Here is a 26,758-nt window from a genome sequence, read left to right as displayed (position 1 = left end):
CAGTTTATTTTATTTACATTCCTTTCTTGACAACTCCTTGAAACTTTATATAGCTTTCAGGAAAACAAGATGAAGTGTCAGAGGTTAAAAATATCTGTGGAAACTCTGTGTTCAGTGCTTCTACAGAACTGGATTCATTTGTGACTGGTTTGGTTCAGTTTTGGTAGCACACTGTAGTGCAGGTTAGATACCAGCAAACATCTCAATGAGCTATGCTAGGAACAGGATGAAGCCTTAAAAATCCTTTCAATTTGCATCAAGTAATATTACGATTTACAAATTTAAACAATGTGTAAATGTTCATTTATAAATTTTATTTTATAAATGTTATTTTATAAATGTTCATTTATAAAAATGGCCACAAAGTACAACATGAGGTAGTGCTTAAGGATGCAGAGGTGGTGCTGGAGGACTCTGCAGGGTGGCAAGAAACAGATCTAGAGCAGAATCTACTTCTATTCTGCCATTTGAAAGTAGTCCCTGATCTCTTGACCTATGCTAAGTTTTAATTTGTAGATGGTTAATTGGAGCAGCTAAGGTGACGCAGCAGTTGCACAGTGTGGATGATTAAGGAAGGGCTCATAAATGTACCCTGGGCTTTGGGTCTAGGAAGTGTGCTCAGTCCAGTCCAGTAGCAGATACCCCCACTGAAGCTAACATTCATGTGAGGAACAAGATTGCTTTGATCAGTGCTGTGGGTATTCTTAATGTCTTACACTGTTTTAAAATACTATGATGAGAACAGCATAAGAACACTGAGTTTTTAATAGTATTTTCTTATTCCAAATATTAAAGAGTCTAGAAAAGGGGATCTGGACCCAAGTTTCCCCACTTCATAGATCAGAATAGAATCATAGAATGGTTTGGGTTAGAAGGGGCCTTAAAGACGACCTGTTTCCAACCCCCCACACTATGAGCAGGGACACCTTCCAGTAGACCAGGTTGCTTCAAGCCCTGTCGCAAACCTAGCTTTGAACACTGCCAGAGATGGGGCAGCCTCAACTTTTCCGGGCAACCTGTTCCAAGGTCTCACAGCTCTCATAATGAAGAATTTCATCCTAATATGTAATCTGAATCTACCTGCTTTCAGTTTAAAGCCATTCCCCTTGTCCTATCCCTACATGCTCTTGTAAAAAGTCCCTCTCCAGGTTTCTTGTAGGTCCCCTTTAGGCACTGGAAGCTGCTCAAAGGTCTCCCCAGAGCCTTCTCAGACTGAACAAGCCCAGCCCTTTCAACCAGTCTTCATAGGAAAGGTGCCTCAGCCCTCTGGTAATCTTCACAGCATCCTCCGGACTTGCTCCAACAGGCCCATGTCCTTCTCATCTTGGCGGTCCTAGAGCTGGACAAAGTACTCCAGGTGGAGTCTCTCACAAGAGCAGAATAGAAAGGGAGAATCACCTCCCTCAACCTGCTGGCCACACTTCTTGTGAATGAGCAAGAGGACTTGCTCAACTGCAGAGCAGGGAGCTATTTACTCTTCTTTCTTTCTTTGAACCCATCAGTCAGAAATAGTTTGCAGCATGATAGTTTAGCTTCAGTGGAAGAAATTGTGACTTTCCCTTTCCCACTACTGTCTAACCTGGCAAAACATGTGTCTTCCATGCCCCAGGTGACTTCTCTAATAACACTGAGGCTGTACGTTAAGCATGGACTCTAAATACACCTCCGCAGCAGTTGTTATTTTGAAGGACAATTATGAACCCTGTTGTCAGCCTTTGAAATGCAACAGAAGCACCTAAGTCCAGCAGAAGTTTCAAGCCTGTTCTGAATATTGGTGCCAAATCTCTGAGAGAACTCTGATTTCTGACACAATGGTCTTCACAGCATTTTCTATGGGATTACTTCAATATTGCCATTATTCTCAGCTGACTAACTCTTTAAGGAACTAAAGATGCCATGCTGGGGCCAGGCAACTTCAAGTTAAGGCTGATGTTGTTGAGTGTCATGATATTATTATTATTACTTCCTCTTTAAGGGTGTAGCATTTTATTTTGAAGTAGTAACTAGGATTTTCTTTCCTTCTGTCAACATCTATCTGAAAGGATGTAATAAATCTGCTAATCAGATGACTGAGTTTTGCATGTGGATTGCTAGTTTCCTCCTTTAGAACTTGTCTATATGTCAGTTTAATTAAAGCCTAGCAGGTTATTAAATTTCTGGAATGATGAACCAGCAGGATTCTCAGTCTTCATACTTTGTGGGACCTTTTCCAGCTCAGAGGGCTTTCCTTCTATATCAGTTAACCAGTAAGAAGTTGTACAGATTTATCCTTTTTTCCTCTGAAGGAAGTGTTGTGTTTCAGAGTGGTGCTGCTGGTTGCTCACTGCAGAGTCCAAAGCCTTTTATTAACAGCAGATGTCAAGTAGTCCTGTCAACATTCAACGGTTTATTTGATAGCAGTGATATTTTTGATACCGTATCTATGTTGAATAAATTCTCTGGCTTTTTATTAAACATCCAAAAGAGTTATTTGCCTGCTGGACAAATACACTTTTTCTGGGGGGGGAGGGAGAGTGTGATTTCCTGAGAATGAATGATTATAGTTTGACAGATACTCTAAAATATCAGTGGCAGATTTGGGCATATTTGAAATTAGAGCATGAAATAGCTAATAACTAATAGAAGTTGATGAGAAAAACAGAAGCAAAAGACTTTGATACAAAATGGTGGGGTTTTTTCTTTGAAATGGCATATGATATGATGGAATTGGCTGGCATTCTAGAATCCCTGTGCTGTTGCAAATTAAAATGGTTTTGAAGTTGTTCAAGTCAACCGTTTCACATTCATCATCTGTGTCAGAAAAAAAAAGCTTTTATGTGACAGTAAGCTTACTGGGACACGATTAAATCATTTAATCCAGTTGTTTGATGAGTTCCATGCCCTGATCACTTATAACCGTGAAAGATTATGTACGCATGAGAGAAACAATTTTTTGATGAGGGTGTTTATTTTGCTTGTTGGGTTTATAATGCTGGTGTTTTGCTTCTACCTTCACTTCCACTTAATCCAAGGAGTATGAGTAATTTGTTTCCACAGAGAATGCCTTTCACAAATATCTTTCAGGTTCTTTATAAATGCACTATATTTCCATTTCTCCTGAGAGGAGCCTTTCTTCCTTCCCTTCCCTCTGTGCCCCAGATACGCTTTTTCAGATGTAAGTGAAAGGTGGCTTTAATGGGATCGCTCACATGCTTAAAGATGTCCCTGGTTTAGGTATCTGCTGAACAGAGACATTATTTTCATCTTACTCTGCAAGGTTCAGATTCAGGTAATGATTTCTAAGCTCTTCTCCAGGGATCTTATTCATCTATACAGGACCCATAAATTTAATACTGTGTATTCAAAGGTGATGTTTATAGGACAATATAAATGTGGGCCAGGGACCAGTCCCTTGCCAAGGCCAGCTGGAACTGGGTGTTCCCTTGTTCCCACTGCTAAGGGAATGCTTCCCAATAGCTGGCTTGCTCAAGCAGAGCTCTTCAGTACAGTTCATAACAAAGCCAGAGCTGGTGAGTCAGGTGGATGAACCTGGGTATGGTGCTTCAGCCTCATCAGAGGCCATCTTCTCTTCAGAAGTGTAGGTGAGCCCTCTGAGCTTCACTTCACTGTGAGTCACACCACTGCTGAGGGTAGGCTTGCCTGATTCACCAGATTGTCTCCTCCTGTTCTGATCATAAAGGTGGTGCGGAACAGGCAGGCTTCTTGGGTGCCTTTGCTCATATAGATGAACATGGAATGGCCTCGCAGAGATGCAGGACTGATGAAGGGGGAGAAGTGGACACAGTGTCTTCATAAATTTCTGTCTTCTGAATGCTGGTTTACATGCTTCAGCAAATAACACATGGTTCTATCAGCAGAATGTGTTTGATTTTGGCTTCCACTTGCAAAATTGCTACAGCTGGAGTTGTGAGCAAATGATTTCTTTATTATTCATAGCAGCAGGTGCTGCAACAGCCTTTTGGCTAGAGTTGTACTCTTTTGGTCCATGGTTTCTATGTATTTGATTAGATTGTGCCATGCTGCTCAGATGGGATGCTAGTCCTCCAATAAATGCATTTTGTTATACAATCAGTTATATAGTGCATTATCATTATTATTTCCATAAATCACTTTTAGTTGGCAGCCTTCTGTTTCCATTTGGGATCATTCCAGCAACAATTTGCAGCCTTTTTGTGTAGCATCCTAAAAAGATTTTGGAGGTTAACATAGCCTGGGTTTGATTTTAATAGCTGGTGCCCTTCTGTCTGTACTAGAACACAGAAACTGGCTATCCATGCAGGATTGACGTGTTTATTTTAATTCACATACCATTAATGTATTCTTCAGGAAGTGCTTATCCCAAGATTCAGTATGGCGATTTAGGCACCCGCCTCCACTGCATTTATGCCAGAGTCATGATGCTAAAATTCTGGTGCCTGTCCCCAGCACGGTGATTGAGAACAGCATGGTTGGCTGCACACTGGAGAGACAGAGTGATATTGTCTCACTCAGAAAGGCATCTCAAAAACCTAGCACACTGATGTGGGACCTGTGTATTCCTTTCCAACCCACACAGCCTGTGTTTGACTTTCACACCCCTCTGTGGAAGTGAGATGCTTCTGCTAAACCCACTCTTGAGGGCTCAGCACTGACTCGTAAGGGATGCTGCTAGAGAAATTTTGGTATGTAGTGCTGTAGTTCTGCTCCTTCATCTTTGCAGAATGGGCCCATGTAGAATGTCTTAGGAAATAAGATGAATTTCCTCTTCAGCCAGATAGGAATCAGGAGCACATTCTCCTTTTCTGGGCTGTAGAAGACCAAGGGGAAGATGAATTCCTCGGCTTCCGTAAGAGCACGAGCTGAAGAGTTCTGGCATGAGGGTCTGTGCAGGTAGCACAGAGCCTGGCACTGGTGGGCCCTCACTGGGGAAGGGGGCTCAGCTCCAGCCTCTGCAGGTATTTCACCATCACTGAGCTAAAAATCAAAAGGGAGCCTGGATGAAATCTGTACAAAACAGTTCAGTCCAGGCAAGCAGTGTGCAGGAGCCAGAGCTGGCCTCAACTTGGAACCAAAGCAAAGCTACAAATTGCATTAATAAAACCTCTTCTGGACTCTGCCACTCATTATTTTCCCATCTAGAAGTGACCACCTCGCTTGGTCTTTGCTGGCTAAAGGCAGGCTAACTTCAGATGCTGCTCAGGCAGACTTTCAAATGGAGCCAGAGGCTTTTTTACTATGAGATTTCATTGCAGAACGAAAAGCATCTGAAATCAAGCTGTGTTTTTCCTGTTATGAAGAAGGATGCTTAACCAGTTCAGTACTGTGCTTACAGGAGGAATTTTCCAGTATCTCAGTAAAATTCTTCATTAAATAAAAGGTAAATAAAAACTGTGTTTCTATAGACAGGTTCTTATTAAGGCTGCAGAGGCAATATTGGCTGAAGAGATAATGGAGTGCTTGGTGTGTCTAATGGAAAGGTGCAGATGGTTGTCCACATGGAGACAAGCAGATAAGGAGAACAGGGAGTGTGTCACTGCAAGGCACAGGAGTGTCTGCCTTTTCAGCTGGCTGCAGACTGGGCACTTCACACCTGTGAGTTCACTGGTATCTGGAAGAATCAGTTTAGCCTTCTGTTTAATTAAAAAAAAAATAATAATTAGATGTAGTTCTACCCGTTATGCTTATTTCATTTACAGGCTTCATTGCTGGGAAAGTTGATAGATCCAGCATATGAAAGGACAACAGCTGATATGCATTTAATCACTGGCAACAGCATCCTCATTTGGGTACTGAAACTTATTAAAGAGAATATGGATCAAGAGGAGTACCCAAATATAGTGTTAATGGTACCAGTTTCAGATAGTGTGGCAAACTCGAAGGAAGGAGATGAAAAACATGGAGAAAACAACATGACAAGCCAGTTTGGCCATGTCCCTCAGGCAGAGGGACCCTCTCCAGGTCACAGATGGACAAGAACCATCACTCTGCCACTCTAAGTAGCTATAGCCACAGTGTCCTGTTTCCCACCTGTCAGTACAGCTGCCCACACATCTTGCTGGTGGGCTGTGTGCTCCCTAAGCTCCACCAGCACTGTGAGACACACTCAGGTATGTTCCAGTGTGCTGGACCTCAAATCTCTTCAGGACATACCCTGCATGGGCCAGAGACCATTCCTCAGCTCACTCCATGCAAAACAGATGAACCTGGCTTGGAAGTGGGCACCAGGTTGTCCTTAGCAAAAAAAAACAATTATTTTTATTGATGAGCTTTGTATTTTTTGCCTTGTATAAGGTTGTGATGATTAATAATGATATATATTGTCATTCTGAAATGTGGGACTTCTTTAAAGGGAAAAAGTATAATTATTAAAGAATTATCTATTTTTTTTCTTACAGGTGCTGTTTCAGAAGCTGTGTAAGGAAAAAGCAGGTAGGACACTGTATTACTTCTTGAAATTTCTTGGTGGCTTGTGTAGACACTCATGCATTGACAGAGGACCCATAGGAATCTCTACTACTGGTCAGTGTAGTTGCTACAATCACTTGCACGCTGTTGTTTGTAATGTAGTGGTGTAGAACATACATGGTTCTTAGGAAAGCTGATAATCCAGCAACTTTTGACTAATACTTTACAAGGTGAGTTATGAAATATCAAGGATAAGACCAAATATTTGTTGTTGGTGTCAGAGTAGGACTAAAGTGCTTGCCATGACACAGGTGTATGTGAGGCGAGTCAATCTGCACAGTAGGAGGAGTTAAAGACATGGATTCCCTGAATCTCACATTATCATGCCAGGAGCTAAGGAAAGGTTTGGATAGACATATACACACACAGAGATTCTGATTCAGCAAGATACTTAACACGCAATTAAACCCGCATTTGACAAAACCAATTCGTTGCAACCAGGCATAAGCAACTGCTTGGATGATTTGCTTAATTGAGGGTAAATGTCCTTATTAAATTGTAATGAAGTACAATTAAGAAATACAGAGAAAAGAAACTGCTTCCCAGAATGTGGGTTACTGGAATTTAATAACAGCTCCACAGTTTTGCAATAAGAAATGTCCCCAAAGTCTAAGTGAATCCTCATTCCCACAAAAGCCTTTGCCAGCTAGAAATATTTCAGTCATAAACCAACTGACCTCCAGAGTCACTCATTTCCAACTGTTTTTTCTGTTTTGTTAGTCAATATCTATGCAGTGTGTGTCAATTAAAATGAAAGCAATTGGATGTCATTATTGTAATTATCGCTCTGTCCCTAGATGACTTTACATCTCTTTTTTTTTTTTTTTGGCCTGAAGGACTAGTTTAAGCCACTTTGCTAAATCAGTGGTTTCATCTTGGTCAGAGTAGCATCTGTCTCTGCTCTAAATTGCATCCTCAGTTCTTTCCAAGGGCCACCTTAATTCAGTTAGAAACAGATGAACAAAGCTTTTTGCAGCCAGTGTCACTGATTCAATGGTTCTGCTGGCAAACGTGCTGACTTAGCAAAATGCCAGAAACTGTGGCCTAGAAAACGCCGGTCTCCATAGGCAATTTCACCCTCATATACTTGGGTCAATAAAACATGAAGCTGTTGAGCACAGTGGAAATACAAGTCTTTTCATTCAAGTTTTGTGCACATCAACTTTTTATGCTTTATGAATTGTATGTGGATTTATTCCATGATGTTATTTGCCAATGAAACATATGCCTGTGCCTTTACAAAGCTAAACAAACTCCATCAATTCTGACATTGATTTAGCAATTGTTTTTTATTGTTTTAATTGCTTGGATCAAAACTGCTCTGTGACACCAAAGGCTTGCTTTATAAAGAAACGGAGTATTTTAACAGTGCTCCAATTTTTTACTATGATTAATTTTTTAATTGCTTTACTTTTATGATAACATTACCACTGTCACTAAAAGAGATGAAGTTTAGCATGCATCTTTACAGTAGAACATGGTGGTTGAAAATAAGATAACTACAGGCATTAAAGAAGAATGGCAGATCATTTTCTAACACAGTTTGGTCACTGAGGTGGAACTTTAATCATGGAAATCTAGCACATGATAGAGCTGGTAATAAATTTATCATTAAAATGCTTCTGTCAGAAAATGGTTATTTCTTCAGACCGAACCATTTTACAGGATAGATTAGCATCCTGTAGTTTCTATTTCAAATAATTTCTGTAAAATAGGTGTGCACGTCTTGATATGCTGTGATCTAAACAGTTTTCAAAGTGAGAAGTTTTGATTTTCCTTTGGCTTTGAAAATTTTGGCCTAGAAATTTGTTACGTTAAAGCATTAAAAAAAAAAAAGAGAAAGAAAACGTGATTTAAGTTACAATAAAAGCCAAATCTGTGTCTTGGACCGCGGGACAGGGTTCTTTCCAGTTTTGTAGTTCTTAAACATTTCTGATATTTTCTCTGTTTTCTGGATAACAATTTTTTTCTGTTTTGGAATTTCTTGAGTGAGAAGAAAAACCGTCCTGCTCATACTGGCCACACACAGAGCGCAGCACTCTTCTGCTCAAGTTCATCTTCTGCACCATTTTCCTCTTACATTATCACTTCTTACTGCTTTGCAATCTTCATTTCTTCCTCTGACCTCTTTCTTGGGACAAGTTCTCTCAAACTAGAGCTCTCAAAGCCTGGAGTAATCATTTTCCAGAGTACCAGTGGTTCGTAGTGGGGCAGCACCTTGCCCTCCCACCATACAGAATCAGCAGTTTTGGATGGAGATGGCCCCTCTGACCCCATCCCAGCACAGGGCAGCTATGAGCTGCTGCAGCCAGGGTGGGGGGATCCTGCAGCTCTTTCTCCAGGGCTGGGCTGTCCTTGGCTTCTAGTCATTCTCCACGTAAACCATATTTATGTGTGAAGGAGATAACCCTGCCCTCTGGACTGTTGCTCTCTCTCTTGCATCCATTTTATTTTACCTTTTTAAACCTTTTAAAACAAACAGATGCAATATTTTGGGGCTTCCATTCTCTGGATTTGCAGTGGGTATCTTACAGTATATTAAGCAGGATGCTGAAATGTGTCCTAAGAAAAGCTGTAGCTGCACAGACCACTCAGCCACCCAGGGAACCTCCTCTGAAGCATCACTGTAGCTGGCAGTTTTGCTGCCTGCTAGCCAGGCCTAGTACTATTATTTCCAGAGGCAGTAACACTGGTAATTTTAACAGTGCATGCACTGGAAATAATGATGTTCTGACCATTTGAAAAATGAGGCATTGGGAACAATATTAAATAATGATAAGATGTGACTCTAGAGGTGTGAATTTATGCTGCTGTTTTCTTTAATAGTATCAGGGTGCAGCATGAGCTGGTGGCTCCCTGAGGACCAGGAACAGACACAAGAACAAGTCAGACACAGCTCTAGGACAGCCAGACAAGGCCCTGGGAACAGGGATGGGCAAAGGATGATGTCAGTCTGCAGGTTGGGTCCCATGGCCAGGCAGGGCTGTGGCAGAGCTGGAGAACAGCCCTGATGCAGCATCATGGGGCTGGGACAGACAGCCCTAGGTTGGGTTGAGGTGGGGTTCCATAAAATCTTGGAAATTTATATATTTGTATAACTGCACACCACTAAGTAAAAACAGTGTTATTAGGAGTTAGACCTAGGTTGCAAATGTGGTGTCACCCACAGTCTTTAAGATGTAGTTAGCAAAGTGCAAGAGGCACTTGCAAGAGCCCAAGTTTTCATGTAGGCAGACATGAGTCTGTCGGTTAGCAAGCTGTCGGCTTTCTGTAGAAGCAAGAGACAGGAAGACGATTCACACTTGCACTGCTTGTATGTGATGGCATGATTAAGCAAGTTTTATGAATATGTAAAAATAAAAATACCCTATTCTGCATCTTAACCAAGATGTGTGAAAACACGTGCTTCATCCACTGAATCGTTTGAGAATGACCATGGCTATCCCAGTGGTAACTGTGGTTCCAACCATTAAACCACGGTCCTGCTGTCATTAATAAATGATGTCATTAATAGGACTGCCCCAGTACTATTGCCATGCAGTGTACCACTCTGTTCAGGTCATCATCATTAATGCTTTTCTCATATTGCCAGGTACATAACACCAAACCCCATCTGCACCACCTATCTCTATTCTAGATTAATAACCCAGGTGGTCCTAATTGTTTGCTGTGGTACCTCAGAGAACACCTTGGTTAGCTGTTCCTCTGTCAGATTGCTGCTGGGTTTTATACAGCCTGCAGTAGTCACTATTAGTGCCTAGGTGACTGGCGTTATGCATCCTTACTATCTCCCAGTATATCTCTTAGTAAAACTCATCCTATTCAGCTTGAGCGTTCTAGCTGCCTAATGTATTTTAAAGTTATTGCCACATAGCTCAAGATGAGTAACAGAGCACACTTCATCACTAGTAAGGAAAACGAGCTTTTACTTTGCTGACAAAATTCTGAAGTCAGATTAAAAGCTGACACATCCTGTATTTTAGTGGTATGTATGAAACACTAAATATAGCAGCATGCTCGTGTATTTGCTGATGCATGGTAATGTAGTCGGGAGCAGACAGCAATGGGCTGGCAAGGAAGATGGTGCACTGCAGTAATACAATAAAATCCTCATGTGACCTTGGCCATTTCAGAAGTACTGCATGGATAATTGTGCATCCTTGGCTGATATATTACAAAAGTCAGAGGTAGTTGTGGTCCCAGGGCTTTAATGAATAGCCTGATCCTGCAGTGTTTGTCCAGGCATAATTCTCATTGACTTCAAGGAGAGATATCTGTAGTGTAGCACTGTGCTATATAGTAGCTGTATATGACCAACTGCCAACAAAGCAAATGATTCTGGGAACGGAGAGGGAGGTGCAACTTCATCTTGTTAGAAACTGCAGGTGCTTGATTCACCACCAGATCAAACCCACGTACAGTTGTTCCCACTGGTTACATATTTTTGTGTTTCCTTGGTCGTAAAAAGTTTTATGCTCATGTTTGTATTTTACCTTTGCTGCAGTCCCTGGGTAGGAGTTATGAGTTAATCATGCTGTAAACAGGAAAATGAATGTGGCTCAGAGAACCATAACCTGTACTGGGATTTTCCTCTTGCTTATGGGGAGATGGAGAAGGTGATCTCTTTCAGCCTTTCACATGCCGCAGATGCCTGGCAAGCGCGCTGGAGGTGGAGCTGAGGCCGTGGCATGAGCCCCCTTGTCCCGTCCTCTGCAGCAAAGAGCAGCAGCTGGGGTAGACATTTGGCAGCCCCTCCCCAAGACCTAGCAGAGGCTCCTGCTGTCATTACTCCGGCTACAAAAGTTTACCCAGGATGAGAACCTAACCTAAAATAACTGGGGAAAATAAAACATCCCCATCCAGTGATCCCATGAATTTACTAGAAAGCAGAATGTGATCACTTAGACATGTTTCCAACACAAAGCGGAGATGCTCACTTTGGATTGAAAAAGGAACAGGCTGTTTTCCTCAGCAGTGGTACATTGGAAGTAAACTAATGAATAAACCCAGCTGTTTGGTGGTATTGGCCTGTTAACTAGTTAAGCTCTGTATTGCTCAAATTAGAAGTAGAAAGACTTGGTGCTTTTTCTGCATTCAGTGCTTCAGAGTTCTGCATTCAGTGATTCTTCAGAGTGCTTCATTTGTCTCTTGTTCTAACGTGTACAGTGCCAGTTTGGCTCCCAAATTGAGGCACTGAGATTGCCACTTCCTGACTACATGTTCCTTTCATAATCAGAAATGATAGAACAAACCCATTCTTTGTTCTTCTGAAAGGCATATCTTCACTACTCAACTTCTACTGATGTACTGGAGCAGCTGAGGGCAAACTCTGATCCTCAGCTTTCAAAAGCAAGAGGAAAACGAGAACCCTTACTATGTATATCTCAGGATATTCCTGTTTCTAAAAAAAAAAAAAAAACAACCAAAAACAACACCCACCCCCCCAAAAAGAAACAACAAACCAACAAACAGCAGAAGTGAAGATTAAAACCATGTATGTTTACTGCTTTAGTATGTGAATTATAGACAAAAGCTTGATCTGTTAAGAAATACTCTGAATTTTATGTAAGATGCTTTAGAAACCATGAAGCAGTAATGTATAAAGGCACTTCAGACACATAGTAATACTCAACGTCATTCTAAATATCTCCCTCCATTTCCCTACAGAAAGTAGTTCTTTCTGTAACTTTGATTTTCTGTCAACATTTTTAATAAGAAAGAAAAATATTGAGAAGTCAAGAGCTGATAAATGTTAAAAATAGTATCTAGTCAATAACTGTACAAAATATAGGTGGCTTCAGAATGACGGTATTATAAACATTTTTCCTAACTCATTTTTGTTTACAGTGGAGCTGAGAGCTGAGCACTAAAGGGCTGATAGATGAGCTTGGGTTTGTAACTACTCTTGAGACATGACAGGAATCTTGCTGTAAATGGCAGTCTGATGCAAATTGATAAATTACTGTAAAGTTTTGCCTCTTTTGGAATAAGGGGGTGTTGGTTTCCTGTAACTAAGGTCAGCCATTAGGATTCTCAAGTGTTTTTCTTCTGTGACTGAACAAATGTCTTGCAAAGGTTGCAAACAGCCAGCCATATTCAGTTCCATTGAATATGAGCAAACAACTTTCTTTAAGCTGGCATTTTCCAAGAGTCATGTCAGAGGCCACATTTTGGCATTTAACATTATTACAAAAGTAACAAATGCCTGGAAAAATTTCACTGAATAATAAAAAAATCTAGTATACCTGTTTTCTGGTTCAGTTAGACCTTTCCCTCAGACCTCTCTGGTAGCCACTATGCAAGATATGTCCTTGTATTTTATTTCCTGGGCAAGGTTTAACTTCAAATATTTGAAGATTAGACATTTTAAAGTTTGTAAGCAGCAAAATGAATTTTTAGTGGTGTATAATTCTAATTAAACATTACAGCTCTGACACACGCACATGGGAGAATGAGCTATATGGTAGGAGTCCTTTGTTTTCACAGAAACTATTTCTAATGGGTAGCAGTTCCTGCAATTTAGTGTTTCTCATTAGAAAACATTTCCCTCATGTAACAGTTCTCTAGGTTCTTGTTTTTTTTTTGTTTTTTTTTTTTGCTATTTAACCCTTTAGGATCAATTCCTAATGACTGAGGTTTTGTGCTGTACTGGAGTGACATGTAGCCCCTCTCTGAAAAGCTCAGGACACAAGATCGATTCTGCTCTGTTTCTTTTTTTGCAAGTCAGGCAGGCAAACACAGAGAAATGCTTCTGACTGGAACATATGTTTAATCTTAGTTATTTGGGGCAACAAAGCTATGGAACAAAGCAACCAGCTTCTGACCTTTTGCAACATAAGACCTTTTGTTGGGATCACCGTCAGACCATGCCACTGTTTCATGCTACTGAATAACCTGCCATGGTGCAGCCTCTTCTCAGAGGAGATGACCACGGCACAAGACGACACAGAATCTTTGTAGCTGTGACTGGCTATGACCAAAGATACCAGTTTCCACTTCCATGAGCACCAGAGAGATGAGACCTTTTACTGCTGCTCATATTAGAATTGAATGCAAGATCTCAACATGTTGCAGGTGAGTAATAACCACATTAACTTCAAAGAAGTAATCACTGCATAAGCTTCTCCCTAAATACAATGGGACCACTAGAGGAGGACAGAGAGCTGTGTAGTGTTAATGTCAACTACAGGGGCACCTTCCTAAGAAACAGGAGAGTTTCTTTAGCAAGCTTTTCAAATGAAAACCATCCAGTCTCTGCTCTTCCTGTTGTCTGTATTAGATTCCATCCAGGCCAGCAAGTTGCTATGACAGAAATTCACATAGAGATGCTGGTATTTATTGAGCACTCAGTACAAGGAGAAAACAAATTAGTGATTTCCACCATGCTGTCAAGCCACAGCTGAAATGCGGTAACAGGAGGAGGCCAGAGCTGCACAGGCATGCAAGCCATCCCATGTATAATTCCATTGCATATAATGGCATTTGTCAGTTGTGATTTTGGCTCTGTGTCTTCGTGAGGGCAGAGCAGTAAGAAAGGCAAATGCAAGAAAACAGACAGACAGAAGGTTGCATTATAGTTGGGTATTATTAAGTCATAGAATCATAGAATACCAAGTTAGAAGGGATCTCAAGGATCATCTGCTCCAATCTTTCTAGGCAAAGCATGACCTAAACTAGAATGTCCCAGCACTCTGTCCAGCCAAATCTTAGAAGTATCCAGCGATGGGGAATTCACCACTTCCTTGGGGAGGTTATTCCAATGGCTGATTGTTCTCATTGTGAAAAATTTTCCTCCTTTGTCCAGTTGGACTCTCCCCAGGAGTAATTTGTGTCTGTTACCCCTCGTCTTTTCCATGTGACTTCCTGTGAAAAGGGACTCTCCATCTTCTTTGTAGCCACCCTTTAAATACTGGAACATGGTGGTGAGGTCTCCCATGAGCTGCCTTTTCTCAAAGCTGATCAAGCCCAGTTCTCTCAGCCTTTCTTCATACAGCAGGCTTCCCAGCCCCTTGATAATCCCTGTGGCCTTTCTCTGGACCCTCCCCAGCCTGTCCACATCTTAGTGGGGATCATAGCGGGGACCAAATCTGAACACAAAATTCTTGGTGTGGGCTGACAAGAGCCAAGTAGAATAGGAAAAGCTGGGTACAGTGGGATCTGAAGTGCATCTGAAACTGCTGTTCCGGCCTTGGTGAAGTGTTGGCTTTTGACATGGGGTCTAAGAAGGTAATGGCTTTAAGCTTTTGTTTGAAATTTGTTTATATTAGGTATGCACCTACCCTGGCATGTTTCTTGATTTCCAAGGCTATTGGGTATCTCAGGACAATTTGTTTTAAAGCAAGAGAACAACTTTTTCTCTGGTGTAATTCTCGTGAAAACTAATGGGTTTATGTCACAGTTGACATACACAAAGATTAAAGTTAAGCAGTGTATTGAGCAGTTAAGAAGCTGCCTGGTGCACTCTGTGCATGGCATAGGTCTGCCTGATGATTGCCATGCAGGTTTTTAGTATGAGCTGCAAATTTTAAATAGGAAGAACAGACTGTGAAGTATGCAATGTTTGCAGTTTGGTGTGGATGACTTCTGTGTGGAAATACAAAAGGAAATGCTGACTTTATTTTTAAGCAAAGTTGAGGAAAAATTAATTCATTCCACAAACTACAACTGGTGAAAATATATATATGTGTGTGTGCGTGTGTGTATTCTTTTATTATTATTACATGAGCACTTACAGTTATCATTTTCTGTGGCTTACTAATAACTTTCATTTTCTGGAAATCTTAGCTTACTGGAGATCTAAAGATATATCCTTACTGCAATATATGATTGCATGTATTATGTAATTCACACTAAGATAACACTTCCTTGTGAGAAAAGCTTACTTATAAAAGTCAGGAAAATGCGCATCCATAAATAAGACTGAAGGTATTAGATTGGTTGAATGGTTTTCAAATCCATGTTTGCTGATTTCTTTTTAAATGTCCTCAATTCTGAGAAAATAACTGATTCTAGCATCAAATCTCGCAGCTTTATCCTGTAGAATATTAAGGATCCTTCCTTTGTAGAACCTGTGTCAGCTGCAGTCACCAGCCACTTGGTGGGGTTAGGATCAGTCTCTTAATGATGCATTTATACCTGCATAGAAAATTATTTCTATCTGTAAAGAAAAAAAAAAAAATCTCCACTTTTTGCAGCATTTCAGAATCAAACAATTCCTCTACATAGCTGAGGAAATGAGAAGCTCAGTAACATTATATTTCATGAAATATATATAGTTCTTTTAGCAAGGTCTTAAAACTACAGTTTACTTGGACTGCTATTTAATATTTTAAAATTGTTGGTACTGAGGTAGTAACAATGGGCCTCAGGCCTGGAGTAGTGTCCCTCTGAGCACCATACAGGCAGAATGGGAGTTCTTCCCTCACAAACCTTACAGCCTTAGATTATAATCAGTGGTTTTTGTACAAAAGGTGGCAGTTGAAACATTTACATTTTTTTTCTAATTCAACATTCAAACTATTTGTCAAGAGCTTATTTTCATGCATGTTGGTCCATGAGCTGATTGGTGTTCAGATGTCGGTCCCCATCATGCTGGCTGCCTTTTGCTCTGTCCTTTGCCCATGCTGAGCTCGCCACCAAAAGGAACTCTGGTTAGTGCTGTAGGTATGGAGAGCATCCATATCTACTCATGCACACCAGACCACTCATCCGAGATCTTAGCATAGTCTCAGCCAGCAGCAGGTCAAGGCTTCTTGATATAGAAAAATCAGAACACAAGTGGCTAAGGCCCAGGGTGTTGGTGGTCCACTGCTGCCAAAGACAGAAGGATCTGAGGTGCAACAATAGGAGAAGATACTCAGGGAACTATTTCTTCTGTGCCTGATTCCCAAAGCAGTGGAGAGGGAATATAGAAAGGAATAATTACAACATCCCACAGACTGGGGATGTTGTAAGACCGACTGGTCTTCCTTACAGCTTTTCCTGGCATTACTTGTCTTACTATATATGCCAGGCCTCCATCAAGAGAAGCCCCTGGCTTTGATTTCCATGGTCTTTTAGTAGGCAAAGCATGCACAGGGTCATAGGCACTCAGGCATCACTAGCAGACTGCAGATGTTGACATCTGTTTATTTATAAATTTATAGCACATAAAGTTAGCCTTGCTTTTCACACTTTTCTCATTGGCTCACCAACATGTTGTCAGAATCTTCAGTTTACAGCTCTCTGGACTCTAATTTGGTTACAAAAGTGTGAGTTTCCAAAGTTAAACTAAACTCCTGCTATATGTTTTCACCTATTTATAAGACAGACAGAACTAGTGCAGCACACTCAATGGCTGGATGATGTATTGGAGAACTCAGAATATTCAGTAATGTAATTTCAAATACACCTTTTTATTTGTTGCTTTTGTTGCTGTGCTTCTCTTCAAAAGCTCCATATCCATGGAAGTTTTTAAGCAGTACCATATAGGGATGATATCCAGAGTATTAAGCTGCACATAGGTAAGAAATATGTGAGAGTACCTCTCACTTGCTGTGATGGCTCCCTGGAACACTGATGTAATTATAGTATATTGTGCTTCCTTAGATCTTGATAGACCCTGTGTCTTATGATCCCTGGGGTGGATATAACTTTAACCTTCAAGTTTCCATTTGAAATGGCTGCACTTTATTCTTACACAACACAATTAGGATGGGCACAGAGAAGTCCTTTCCAGTGGTTTTGTTCCATTGGGTTTGATCCTTCTTTTATTGGAGCCTGGGGCACACTGTCCTTGACAATGTCAACAGAGGCCAAGTGGAGTGATGAAGTACTGGAGTTCTGTTGCGTAGGGCTGCGGGATTGTCGAGTATGCATTGCTGTCCTCTGGAAACAGAGCCACCTCTGTTTACAGCCCTAGGCTTATTTCATCATTATCCTTTTAGATATTACAGAAAAGCAGCTTCTGGTTTTTGACAGGAAACACTCCCCCACACCCACTTTAGACTCTTTCCTTCTCTTTGCCTCCTCTCCCGTGAGCAAAAGCTTTGTCAAGAGGGCACATTTGTTTGGGCCTGGAACAGAGGCTGCTGATACTCAGCTAGTTATTTTGATTGCCTGGCTGGTAGGGTTGGGGGAACAGATAATGTCAAGATTTCCTCTGCATTCCAGATCTGTTTTCCTCCTACAGTTAGCAGGCGGCGAGTGTGACTTTTCCCACTCAGCTTTTCCCACAGTCAGTAAGACTTATCTGACAATGGAGTTAGTGTCAACTGTCCAAAACTAACTAGGAGATATCTTCCTTTCACCACTCCTGTGCTGTTATTGCTTATCAATGTCACTCTCCAGCTTAAATGACTGGTTAATTCACAGACATACTGAGACAAATTCTCTTCTGTTGCAGCTCCATTGAGCTCAGTGGACTTACACTGGGAACGAGTTTGGCCATAGGTGTCTGAAAAGCACAAGTGGTAGGAATGTGGTACTAACAGAAGCAAGAGACATGCGACAGTCAAAACAAAAAGGAAGCCCTAAGCTTTGGCAAGATTCCCATTTCAGATTTCTGGAGTGTGATCCAACAAGGTGTTCATGTTTTACAGCTGGTGCTGCAAGAGAAAAGTTGTTATTCAACAGCAAAACAATCCCAGTGTCTCCACATCAAAACATAGCCCATGCCAAAAAAGAACAAAAGGAGAAATAAGTCATAGGATTTCTGAACACAAATTCCATTGAAAATCATGAGGACTGTGCTTTTAAATCTATTAGAGACTTTAAAAATGACTAGAATGAAACCAAAACATACTTAACCTGAGATTTTTCAATTGAGCCTGCAATGGTTAAGTTATGAAATCCTAATAAAATTCCACAGAAACAGGAAACATGAGATAGAATTGATACCTCCAGCTTTACCTACAGACTAAGATGGTTTTCGAAGTATTTGTTCTGTCAATGACAGGAGAGGGGCATTTTAAGGTGTAACGTCTTCTTCAGCTGGATCAAGTCCTCCTCCTGGCTCTGCAAGCTCTCTAAAGCCATGCATAATACTCCCTCTCTACCCTTACAATCAAAACAATTTCTTGCTTTTCTTTCTGCTGGTTAATGGACCTATCATGATCTATCATGACATCACCTGTTGTGTCTCCTTGTCTGGCTGAAGATTAACAAACTTTATTGGTAGTAAGAAGCAAGGTTTAAAAGCTGAGGACCAAAAAATGAACTTCCAGATTCCTGTTTATGCCTTTAAATAAATCACCTGATTTTCAGAAAGGATTTCAGAAGTGGCTGATGAGTGGTAAGCACTTCTGAAAATCGGACAGTGACTTAGGGTGTAAGATTTAGGGACATAGTTTTTAAAATCATGACTCTTTTGTGCCTGGGCAAAGTATTTCTAGATTTAGTGCCTGGATATGAGTGCGTTCTGGAATCATCTTTGCAAATAAGAAGCAGTTTCAGAAACTGAAATAAAAGTGGAAGTGTTGGAATACACTTGTCAGTTCAGCTGTCCAAGGCAACTAGAATGATACCTATATTTAAAGATGAAAAGAAGTCATTGAGGGCAGCAAAAATAATTACAGCTTCCCATATTAATTATCATATATGTTTCTAAAAAAAAACCAAAACAAACTACAGTATGCCCAGAGGAGAATACATATGTAGGAACCAGTGTCGCTCTGTAAAAGAAAAGAGAAAGAGAAGCAGCTTTTTCACAGAAAAACAGGAAGAGATAAAATTTATCTAGGCTTTCCAAACTAATATTCCAGCAGTCTTAAAAAAAAGAGAAGAAAGAACATGAGAAATCAGTGTGGGAAGGAAATTTTGGTCATAGCACATAAACTTTATAAAAGATCCAAAGACATCCAAATTAAACTTGTCAGTTTTCAGAATGAAAAGAGGCTAATAATAGGTTGCCTAGAAGACTTTTACTGGGACAAGTATCATTTAAAGCTTCATTATCTTGACAAGTGAGTGAACAGATGGCAAAATCTGTAGGAAACTCAAGATTTCCTGGGGTACTAAAGATTAGAAAGATTTCTGAGAACCAAATTCAAATCATCAAAGCAAGGTGGTCTGATATCCTCAAAGCAGGTGGGATTTCAATTTACCTAAGTGTGAGGTAATGCTCAGGAATGATCTGAAGCATTCACTGATATCGCATACTTAATAAAGTGTTACCAGTTCAGAAAAATACCCAGGCAACATTATGGACAGCTTAATTAAAACAGCTCAGTGAAAGCAGCTGTTCAATTTGCAGTGCTAGTTGTAAAAGCAAATAAAATGCTAATTCATATGAACCATAAAGAACAGTGTTGGTATTATTATAATGTCATTGTGCAAATTCAGGGAATTATATCACAGTGATGTCCAGCATTGTCAACATCATAAAACTGACTACAAAAAAGAGTAAGTCAGAGAAGTCAGTGAAGGATGATATGCATAGAAGATACAATCATTTTATTTAACTAATGAAAAAATGTTGCAGCGCTAAACTCCCAGTTACCTTTAAGTCATAGGGATATCCAATAAATGCAGGAGTCAAAATAAGTAGCCCCCTCATGTGCTGGAACCTGTTTCCCCAGTTAATGAGGATCATCAAATCAGCATGAAACAGAGGGCTTTATGCTCACATATTCTTAAGAAGAAACAGGGAAAGGGAAGTACCCACAGTAGGTGAAATTTTTCAGTGAAGCATATGGGTATTTTTATGATTAGTTCAGCAAGTCAAGAATTTCACCATTAATAGGAGATTGTCTCTGTGTTTGGTCTGTATGGTGGTGGGTTATTTTTTGGTTTTGTTTGGTTTTTTAAGAATGATTAGAGCAGTTTTTGTAGGAAGGGAGGCTGTCCCTGGTGATTACTGAGGAGACCTTGAGTTTCATCAATTCTTCATTAAAAGGGTAATTTATACCTGTACAAAGTAGAATAAGAGCCTACTGTTACTTTCTAGTACTGTATACAACCCATTTTACATTTATACTGCCCAGATATGAGATGAGCTGTAGGATGGAGGGAGGTGGATAAACCCAAATCTATATAGGATAATAGCCTCATCTTTAAAGGAAGATAATGTTTTCCAGATGAAATGGTATTTTTTTTCTGACTTGACTGGTAGCAGTGAACTACTTTAGACCATTACAAAACCATTTAGCAACATTTCAGAATACAAACTGGGAATAGCTTCCAGTCTGAGGCATAAGAAAAGTAGGTTTTTGTTTTCATATTTACTTAGTACACTTTTTTCACTTTTAGCAGTGACATTCACTAAAATATTTCTAAGGCTTGATCTCTGAATATCTGATAATTTTTATGAAATCAACATGAAGGATTACTTAGAATCAGTATTCTCTCTCAGGTAAATGGAGAAAAAACTAACTGCCTGATCGTGATGAGTTATAATTCCTTTAGCACCTACTCTCTGAGCAACTTACATGGAATTTTGTAATGTAAATTACAACATTTTGTAATGTAAATTCAGAGAGGTTAAAAAACCTCTCTGAAATGTAGAACAATCTTGGATAATTGCTACTGAATAGATTTATGTCAGCACAAGATGACAAAAGGCTGTTGAAGTGAGCCTGTGTGACAGTAGTATAAATAAGAACATGACCAACATCTGTACCTGAAGCACCACAAAGGTGTTCCAATATAATCCATAAGAATTATTTTCACTAGAAACCATTGCCACACTGAAATTGATTACTTTGGAACCAGCAAGACATACAAACAAAATAACTTTTTCTTGCATTCTCCTTCATTTGCATGGCACTTAAGTGAAGTCAAAGGGAATTGTGTTTGCAGAGTCTCAAAAAAGTGTCTATTAATAATAAGAGGGGGAGTTGGACCATCTAGAATAGAGTGTTTCAAGGGAGTACATGGGGGAGGCGAAGCCTGTTCTTTCTGGAATCAACTTTTCAAGTAATACTAAATAAAAAAAGATGTCTTTCTCTGGAAAGCAAGTGGTAGCACTATCAGTACAGAGCAATGGCTGTGACCTCTGTAGTCATTCTGGTCACATCACTATACACAGCAGCAGGTGATGGGGAAACACCTCCACAAGCTCTCTCTGCCTTTGGTATGCTGGGTCAGCTATAGAGTATTCCTTGCTATTGCATTTCTTGGGAATTAAATTGCTTTACCAAGTACTACTTTCAAAAGAGAGAAGAAAAACATCTTAGTATTTTCTAGCTTTCCCCCATGGTGTTTGATGTTACTATTTATATAATAGTAATTTAATGTCACTATTAAAATTCAGTTCTGTGAGAAGTAAATGGGTGCATAACATAGGGTTTTTTACCTCTTGCATTCAGAAGTCAGAGTCTATTTGGAAGACCACAATAAGTTATACTTTGCATGTTGGACTATTGCATGTGTTACAATCAAATTCTTTTACAGAGATTATAATTACAGAGCAGCGCATCAGTGCTCTCATAAAGTCTGCTATGCAGTAACACCTTATAGCTTACCTCTCTGTGCCTTTATGTAGTATAGTCCACATAAAAATGTAACATAGCTTTGTTTCCAAGGTACTGAATCTTGAATGAAATTATGCTATTATGTAAACCCCTTCAGCATACATGCAAAAGGCAGGGAGGGTGTAAGGAAAACTAACGTGAAGAAGATACAAATTTGGTGTCACAGGTATTTTTCAGACTTGCGGTTCACAGCTACACTTTTGCCTACCTGATTGTATGAAGCCAATACTGCAGCAGTATTGGGCTTCTTCTGATAATTTTTTTCTCCAGCACTTTCTGTAAAGGTTTCAAGGGAAGTACTACAGGCCTGTTCATGTTTCAAGCAAGAGAAGTAAAACTCTCAGCAGCTCACAGTAAACTGTTCTCCATGTAGCTCTAAAAACTGAAACTGCAGTTGTTACTGCTGACTTGTTAATATAACACAGACATCGACATTTCCTGGTTACTGTAAACACTGAAATGCTTTTGGAGTTAATGGAATACAGGTGCTGCCTGACACTACCAAAATGTTCTCACAGAAACAGGGACATTTTTGGATAGAAAATGCTGCAGATCCACCTAGTCCAGCCCCTTCTTCACAGCATGAATATCCTGCTTCTCAGTGGGAATACCCAGATATGTTAAACGTCATGAAACAAGCATTCTTCCTGAGCTTAAGCTCCTTTATACTCGCAGGAATGGCAGTATCACTTAGCCCACTGGAACATAGTTCCAGAGCTGGGTGATGGACTAGGCTTAGGCAGGCTCTGAGCAGCTGGGAAACCTTCCCAACAGGGCTGTGGGAAATGGTGCTTACAGTCAAATAGTCACCAGCCTTTGCCTCACATGAGACTCAGACAATACTGTGAATAGCTGATTGGCCCTTCTTTACAGTGGAAGCAAGAAGAAACTTAAAATCAGCCTTAATGATTCAAGATCTTGTAGAACTGCTTAGGTTAATAAGGGTTGGCTTGGGCCTATGCCAACTTTTGATTCTGATATTATAACCTGCCTACCTGAAATTCTGTCCCCTGTTGCAACTGGCCACAACATTCTTTAGTTCCTGTCCAAAAACATTAGTAGTATTGCATTTCAATTCTATTAAATATATATATTTAAAATCTGTTAAATAAGTTAAAGTAGTAGCTGTTTGACCAGTAATGAAGGCAACTCTGTAAAAATCCATAGGTTGCACTATGCTGTTACTTGGCAGTATGCTCCCATCAGGCAGTAGCCTGGATTATTAGGAAAGTGTGTGTACAGGAGTATTTGTGTATCTGAAAAAAAGTTCTTACTCTTATAAATAAATTGGTTTGCAGAAAATTCCATTGCATTGTTGTTAGTCCCTGTTGTCAAGATTGATCATGTTTTCTTTTGTAATCCAGGAGTTATAAAAAACCAACAAGCTCCCACGTCCCTGAACCAATATCCAGATACGGTGTGTGCTAAATTGCCACTGACTGCTGCAAGGCTTTTTTACACAAATGTTCCAATTATTTCTACTGTGATGGTAATAACAGTTGGAAGTTTGGAAAAAAAAACAACTAAACCTGGTTTACACAAGGCCCCAGTACAATATTAAGGAAATGAGCACTCTGAGAGCAAAGAAAGATGTAGTTTAGAATAATATATTTTTGTCAAGCACCTAAAAAGCAGGGGAAAAATTAGTCACCAGAAGTTGCAATGGGAGGAACAGAGGCAATAATCTATGTGGAGACATTTTGTGCTTCAGCATAGCTGCTCACTTTTTCAGGGGCATTTATCACCTCAAAATTTCAAGTTCTGCTCCAGTAAAAAACACTGTATCTACACATATAAAATGTATTCCACTTTCCCAGTTGTCTAATAGTCGAAGAATTGGCTGTTTCTACAGGGACCAGCTTTTCCCAGCCCAAGCTTTTATATCTGCAACATACTATGTTATAAAGATGTCCACAGAGCATTTTACGAAAGAAAGTGAAAGTTTATTGGCATTTGGTTTGTTTTGTCCATTCTTCTCTGCTATCTGAGAAATGTGCAAGGGTTTTTGTGGCTGCAGTTCTTCAGAATTTCAGCTGAAGTACCAGCTTTCTTGTCTGCTGTTCAGTAGAAGTGCTCTGTTCACTCTGACAATGATCCATTCAATGATTATTTGTGTTCACTTACCTCCTCGTCCCCTTTTTCACCATTCTCGCAGAACAGAGCATCCTTTACCTGTCACACAGGCCTTCACCTGGAGTTCATCATTCTCCTGTCACAACTTAGTCTGAGTTAAGGAGACTAGATGGGAGAAGTAGGGGGGTTATTAAAACATATTCTGTAAGAGCGAGGTACAACCAGGATGTGAGATGGAGAGTAAAGTCCAAGTTAAGGTTAGCCAGAATGTGAAAGTCCTGCTCCATGGTAAAACAAGGAAAGTGGCAGTTTTTTTTCAGGAAAACTGGTATTTCTTTAATCTTTATTCTGTATAAAATTATTTTTTGTCAGAAGGAATTTTCTAGGTGAAAATTTTTGGTTGCTGTATGAAAAACTTTCATCCCATGTTTACCATCTCATCTTTGTCCTAACTTACTTTTCCTTGACAGACACAATCTGGTCCACTTCAGTGCATCCCAACTGCAAATACTCTGGCAGTTCTCTGCTCTTACTATTTACTAAAGGTCATTCTGCCTTCATGTTGCATCAGGTGGAGGCTACTTGGCTTAAGGCTGAGGGCCCTTCCCTTCCCTATCTATCATTTGTTCAGTATTAAAAGCTGGATCCCCACATTCTGTCTGGACGGGATACCAACTTTCATTGTTTACTCAATACATTTTCAAACCCACATTTGCACACTTTCTCTAGAAGTGCCCCTCATGCTTGGGAGTTGGTCCTCTAAGATACCACATTAACTTCCTTGGAGACCCTCTTGCTAACTCGCTTTGCATCAGTCCATCCAAAAAATAATTCTGGTGTGCTAACACCAGTAGTTGTTGTGCTGGCCAGTACTGCTTTATTGTTCTCTTGTACTCCACCCTTCCTACCCCGTTAGCTCTTCTCTCCACTGGTGCCTTGTTTTATATTTAGTTTGTAATCTCCTGCAGGCAAAGACTGTACTTTTGCTCTATCCAGTTTCTGGTTCTAAGTGCTTTGATAATGCAGTTTATTAATAATAATAATAATAAAGTGTCATCCTCTGTACGAACAGAAGAAAAGCTTAATTCCCCGCCACCCCCTCCATGCCAGTTTTAGCAAATGAGAGGGAGCGCAGTCAAACAGCAGATACTTTGTTACTGTAGTCTATATCTGAGCATGCTTAGAGCCTTTTCACAGTGAATACCGCAAGAAGTCCTGTTTACTTCAGCATTAATCACTGTGAACAAAAGTGAAAGAATTTGGCCCTGACTAATGAAAGCCAGCAGTGCTCTGCTGCTGGCAAAGTGCGGAGAGATCCTTTCCCAGCACTTCAGAAAGCTGAAACAGAGAAGGATGAACAGATAGGTGCCAATCTCTTGATAATCTGGGAAAGAATGAAACTGCTTTATAATTGATCCTCATTAAAGCTACCTTAAAATGATGATAATTTGCATATATAAATAACAAGCAAGGAGAAAAGTGCCAGGGAACAAGCTGGAACATTTTGTCCTCATTCACAATGATTCTTATTTTTCTCTCTCCAAAACGTTTGTTTGTTTACTTAGATGTCAAAGAGGACACCTACTCATATGCCCTCGGTGCTTTTCATATAACTTCCACTGCAGAATTAGTATGCTGTCCACTGCAGTCTGCTATTAGGAAAACAAGCAATGGAAAACCTCAAATCTTGTCTTCCTTTCCAGTGGTAACCCAGACTTGCAACATCACACTCAGGACATTTAGCCTGTGGTAGAAAACAAATTCCAGAGCTCTAGGACCCCCAAAGAGATAAAGATCATTGCCAAAGTTATAAATATTATTTGATGTATTTATATCTAGGCTGCCTGAGCTACTATTTGAAGCTAAAAAAGCACAGCAGTGCCATTTTGAGAATAACTAACTTTGAGAAGCTTCATTAATTCACAGTCCATTCCTGAAGAATTAGATGTATTATAAAATTTGGTAATGGCCTGGTTAGTATCAGACTTCATCAGTGATCTTGCAGTACTAATTGATTTCCTTTTGCTTATTATTGCTTTTTAAGAGATACAAGTGTGCATTAAACAGCACACAGTAACCAAGGATGTACTCTTCTCACATTTTGCTCTGCAAGACATACCCATTTTTGTTCTTCTACAAGCAGACAAATATTGTGAACTGGTTAAACTAACAAAAAATCCCAATTAAGCATAATTAAAGCCTAGAGGGAAGAAAAAGAAAGCAGTTGTACTTTCATCATAGCCTTTGCAAATGGCAAACCAAGATGTAGTCATTTTTCTATTTTTTTAGGCCCGATTCTCTTTTTACCAGATGCAGGGGAGTTTTTACAGTGACTTTATTAGGACTAGATCAGACTGCATAATGGTATCTATAACACATTAAAACCCCACTGCTAATTAGAGGCCAGATTACTATGTAGTATCAATTAACTTGGCGTTTAATTACCATGGTGATCGGGAAGAACTATAAATTGCTAAATATATAATTAGAACATCAGACTTCTGTGCCCCGGTGGCATAAGAACATGGGTGTAATTAGCTTGGATTTTCCCTCAATATTTTACATGTTTGCAAGTTTTTAAGACAGAGAAATACCACTTTCATTCCCGTCAATGTTATGTAATCAATGGTAAAAGACAAATATCGTAGTTCAGCTTCTTTTAGGGTAACTGGGAATTTTCCATTTTCTGTTCATCATATAGTGTTTCCACTGCAGTTACTGTAAGCAGAACCATTTTGTCATGACTAGTATAAGCAGGAGAATTTCTGTTTCCACAGTTTCTGTGGAAAATG

At 39.9% G+C, this 26,758-nt stretch overlaps 1 protein-coding gene across 3 annotated transcripts in view; it reads left to right on the top strand.

Annotated features, from left to right (window-relative positions):
• STARD13 (StAR related lipid transfer domain containing 13) overlaps positions 1-26,758 on the top strand; it is a 295,099-nt gene that overhangs the window by 122,900 nt on the left and 145,441 nt on the right. For all 3 annotated transcript variants that reach the window (XM_057410424.1, XM_057410423.1, XM_057410425.1), the window contains one exon: positions 6,375-6,408. In XM_057410424.1, the coding sequence (XP_057266407.1) occupies positions 6,375-6,408 (34 nt within the window). The remainder of the gene's footprint in view (positions 1-6,374; positions 6,409-26,758) is intronic.

Source organism: Pezoporus wallicus, unplaced genomic scaffold (genome assembly GCF_028554395.1).
Source record: "Pezoporus wallicus isolate ANWC-B61680 ecotype Strahan unplaced genomic scaffold, APGP_CSIRO_Pwel_v1 contig_1876, whole genome shotgun sequence".
In the NCBI taxonomy this organism is placed as follows: Eukaryota; Metazoa; Chordata; class Aves; order Psittaciformes; family Psittacidae; genus Pezoporus; species Pezoporus wallicus.
Note: the sequence above shows the minus strand (reverse complement) of the source record. Positions and strands in the feature narration are given on the sequence as shown.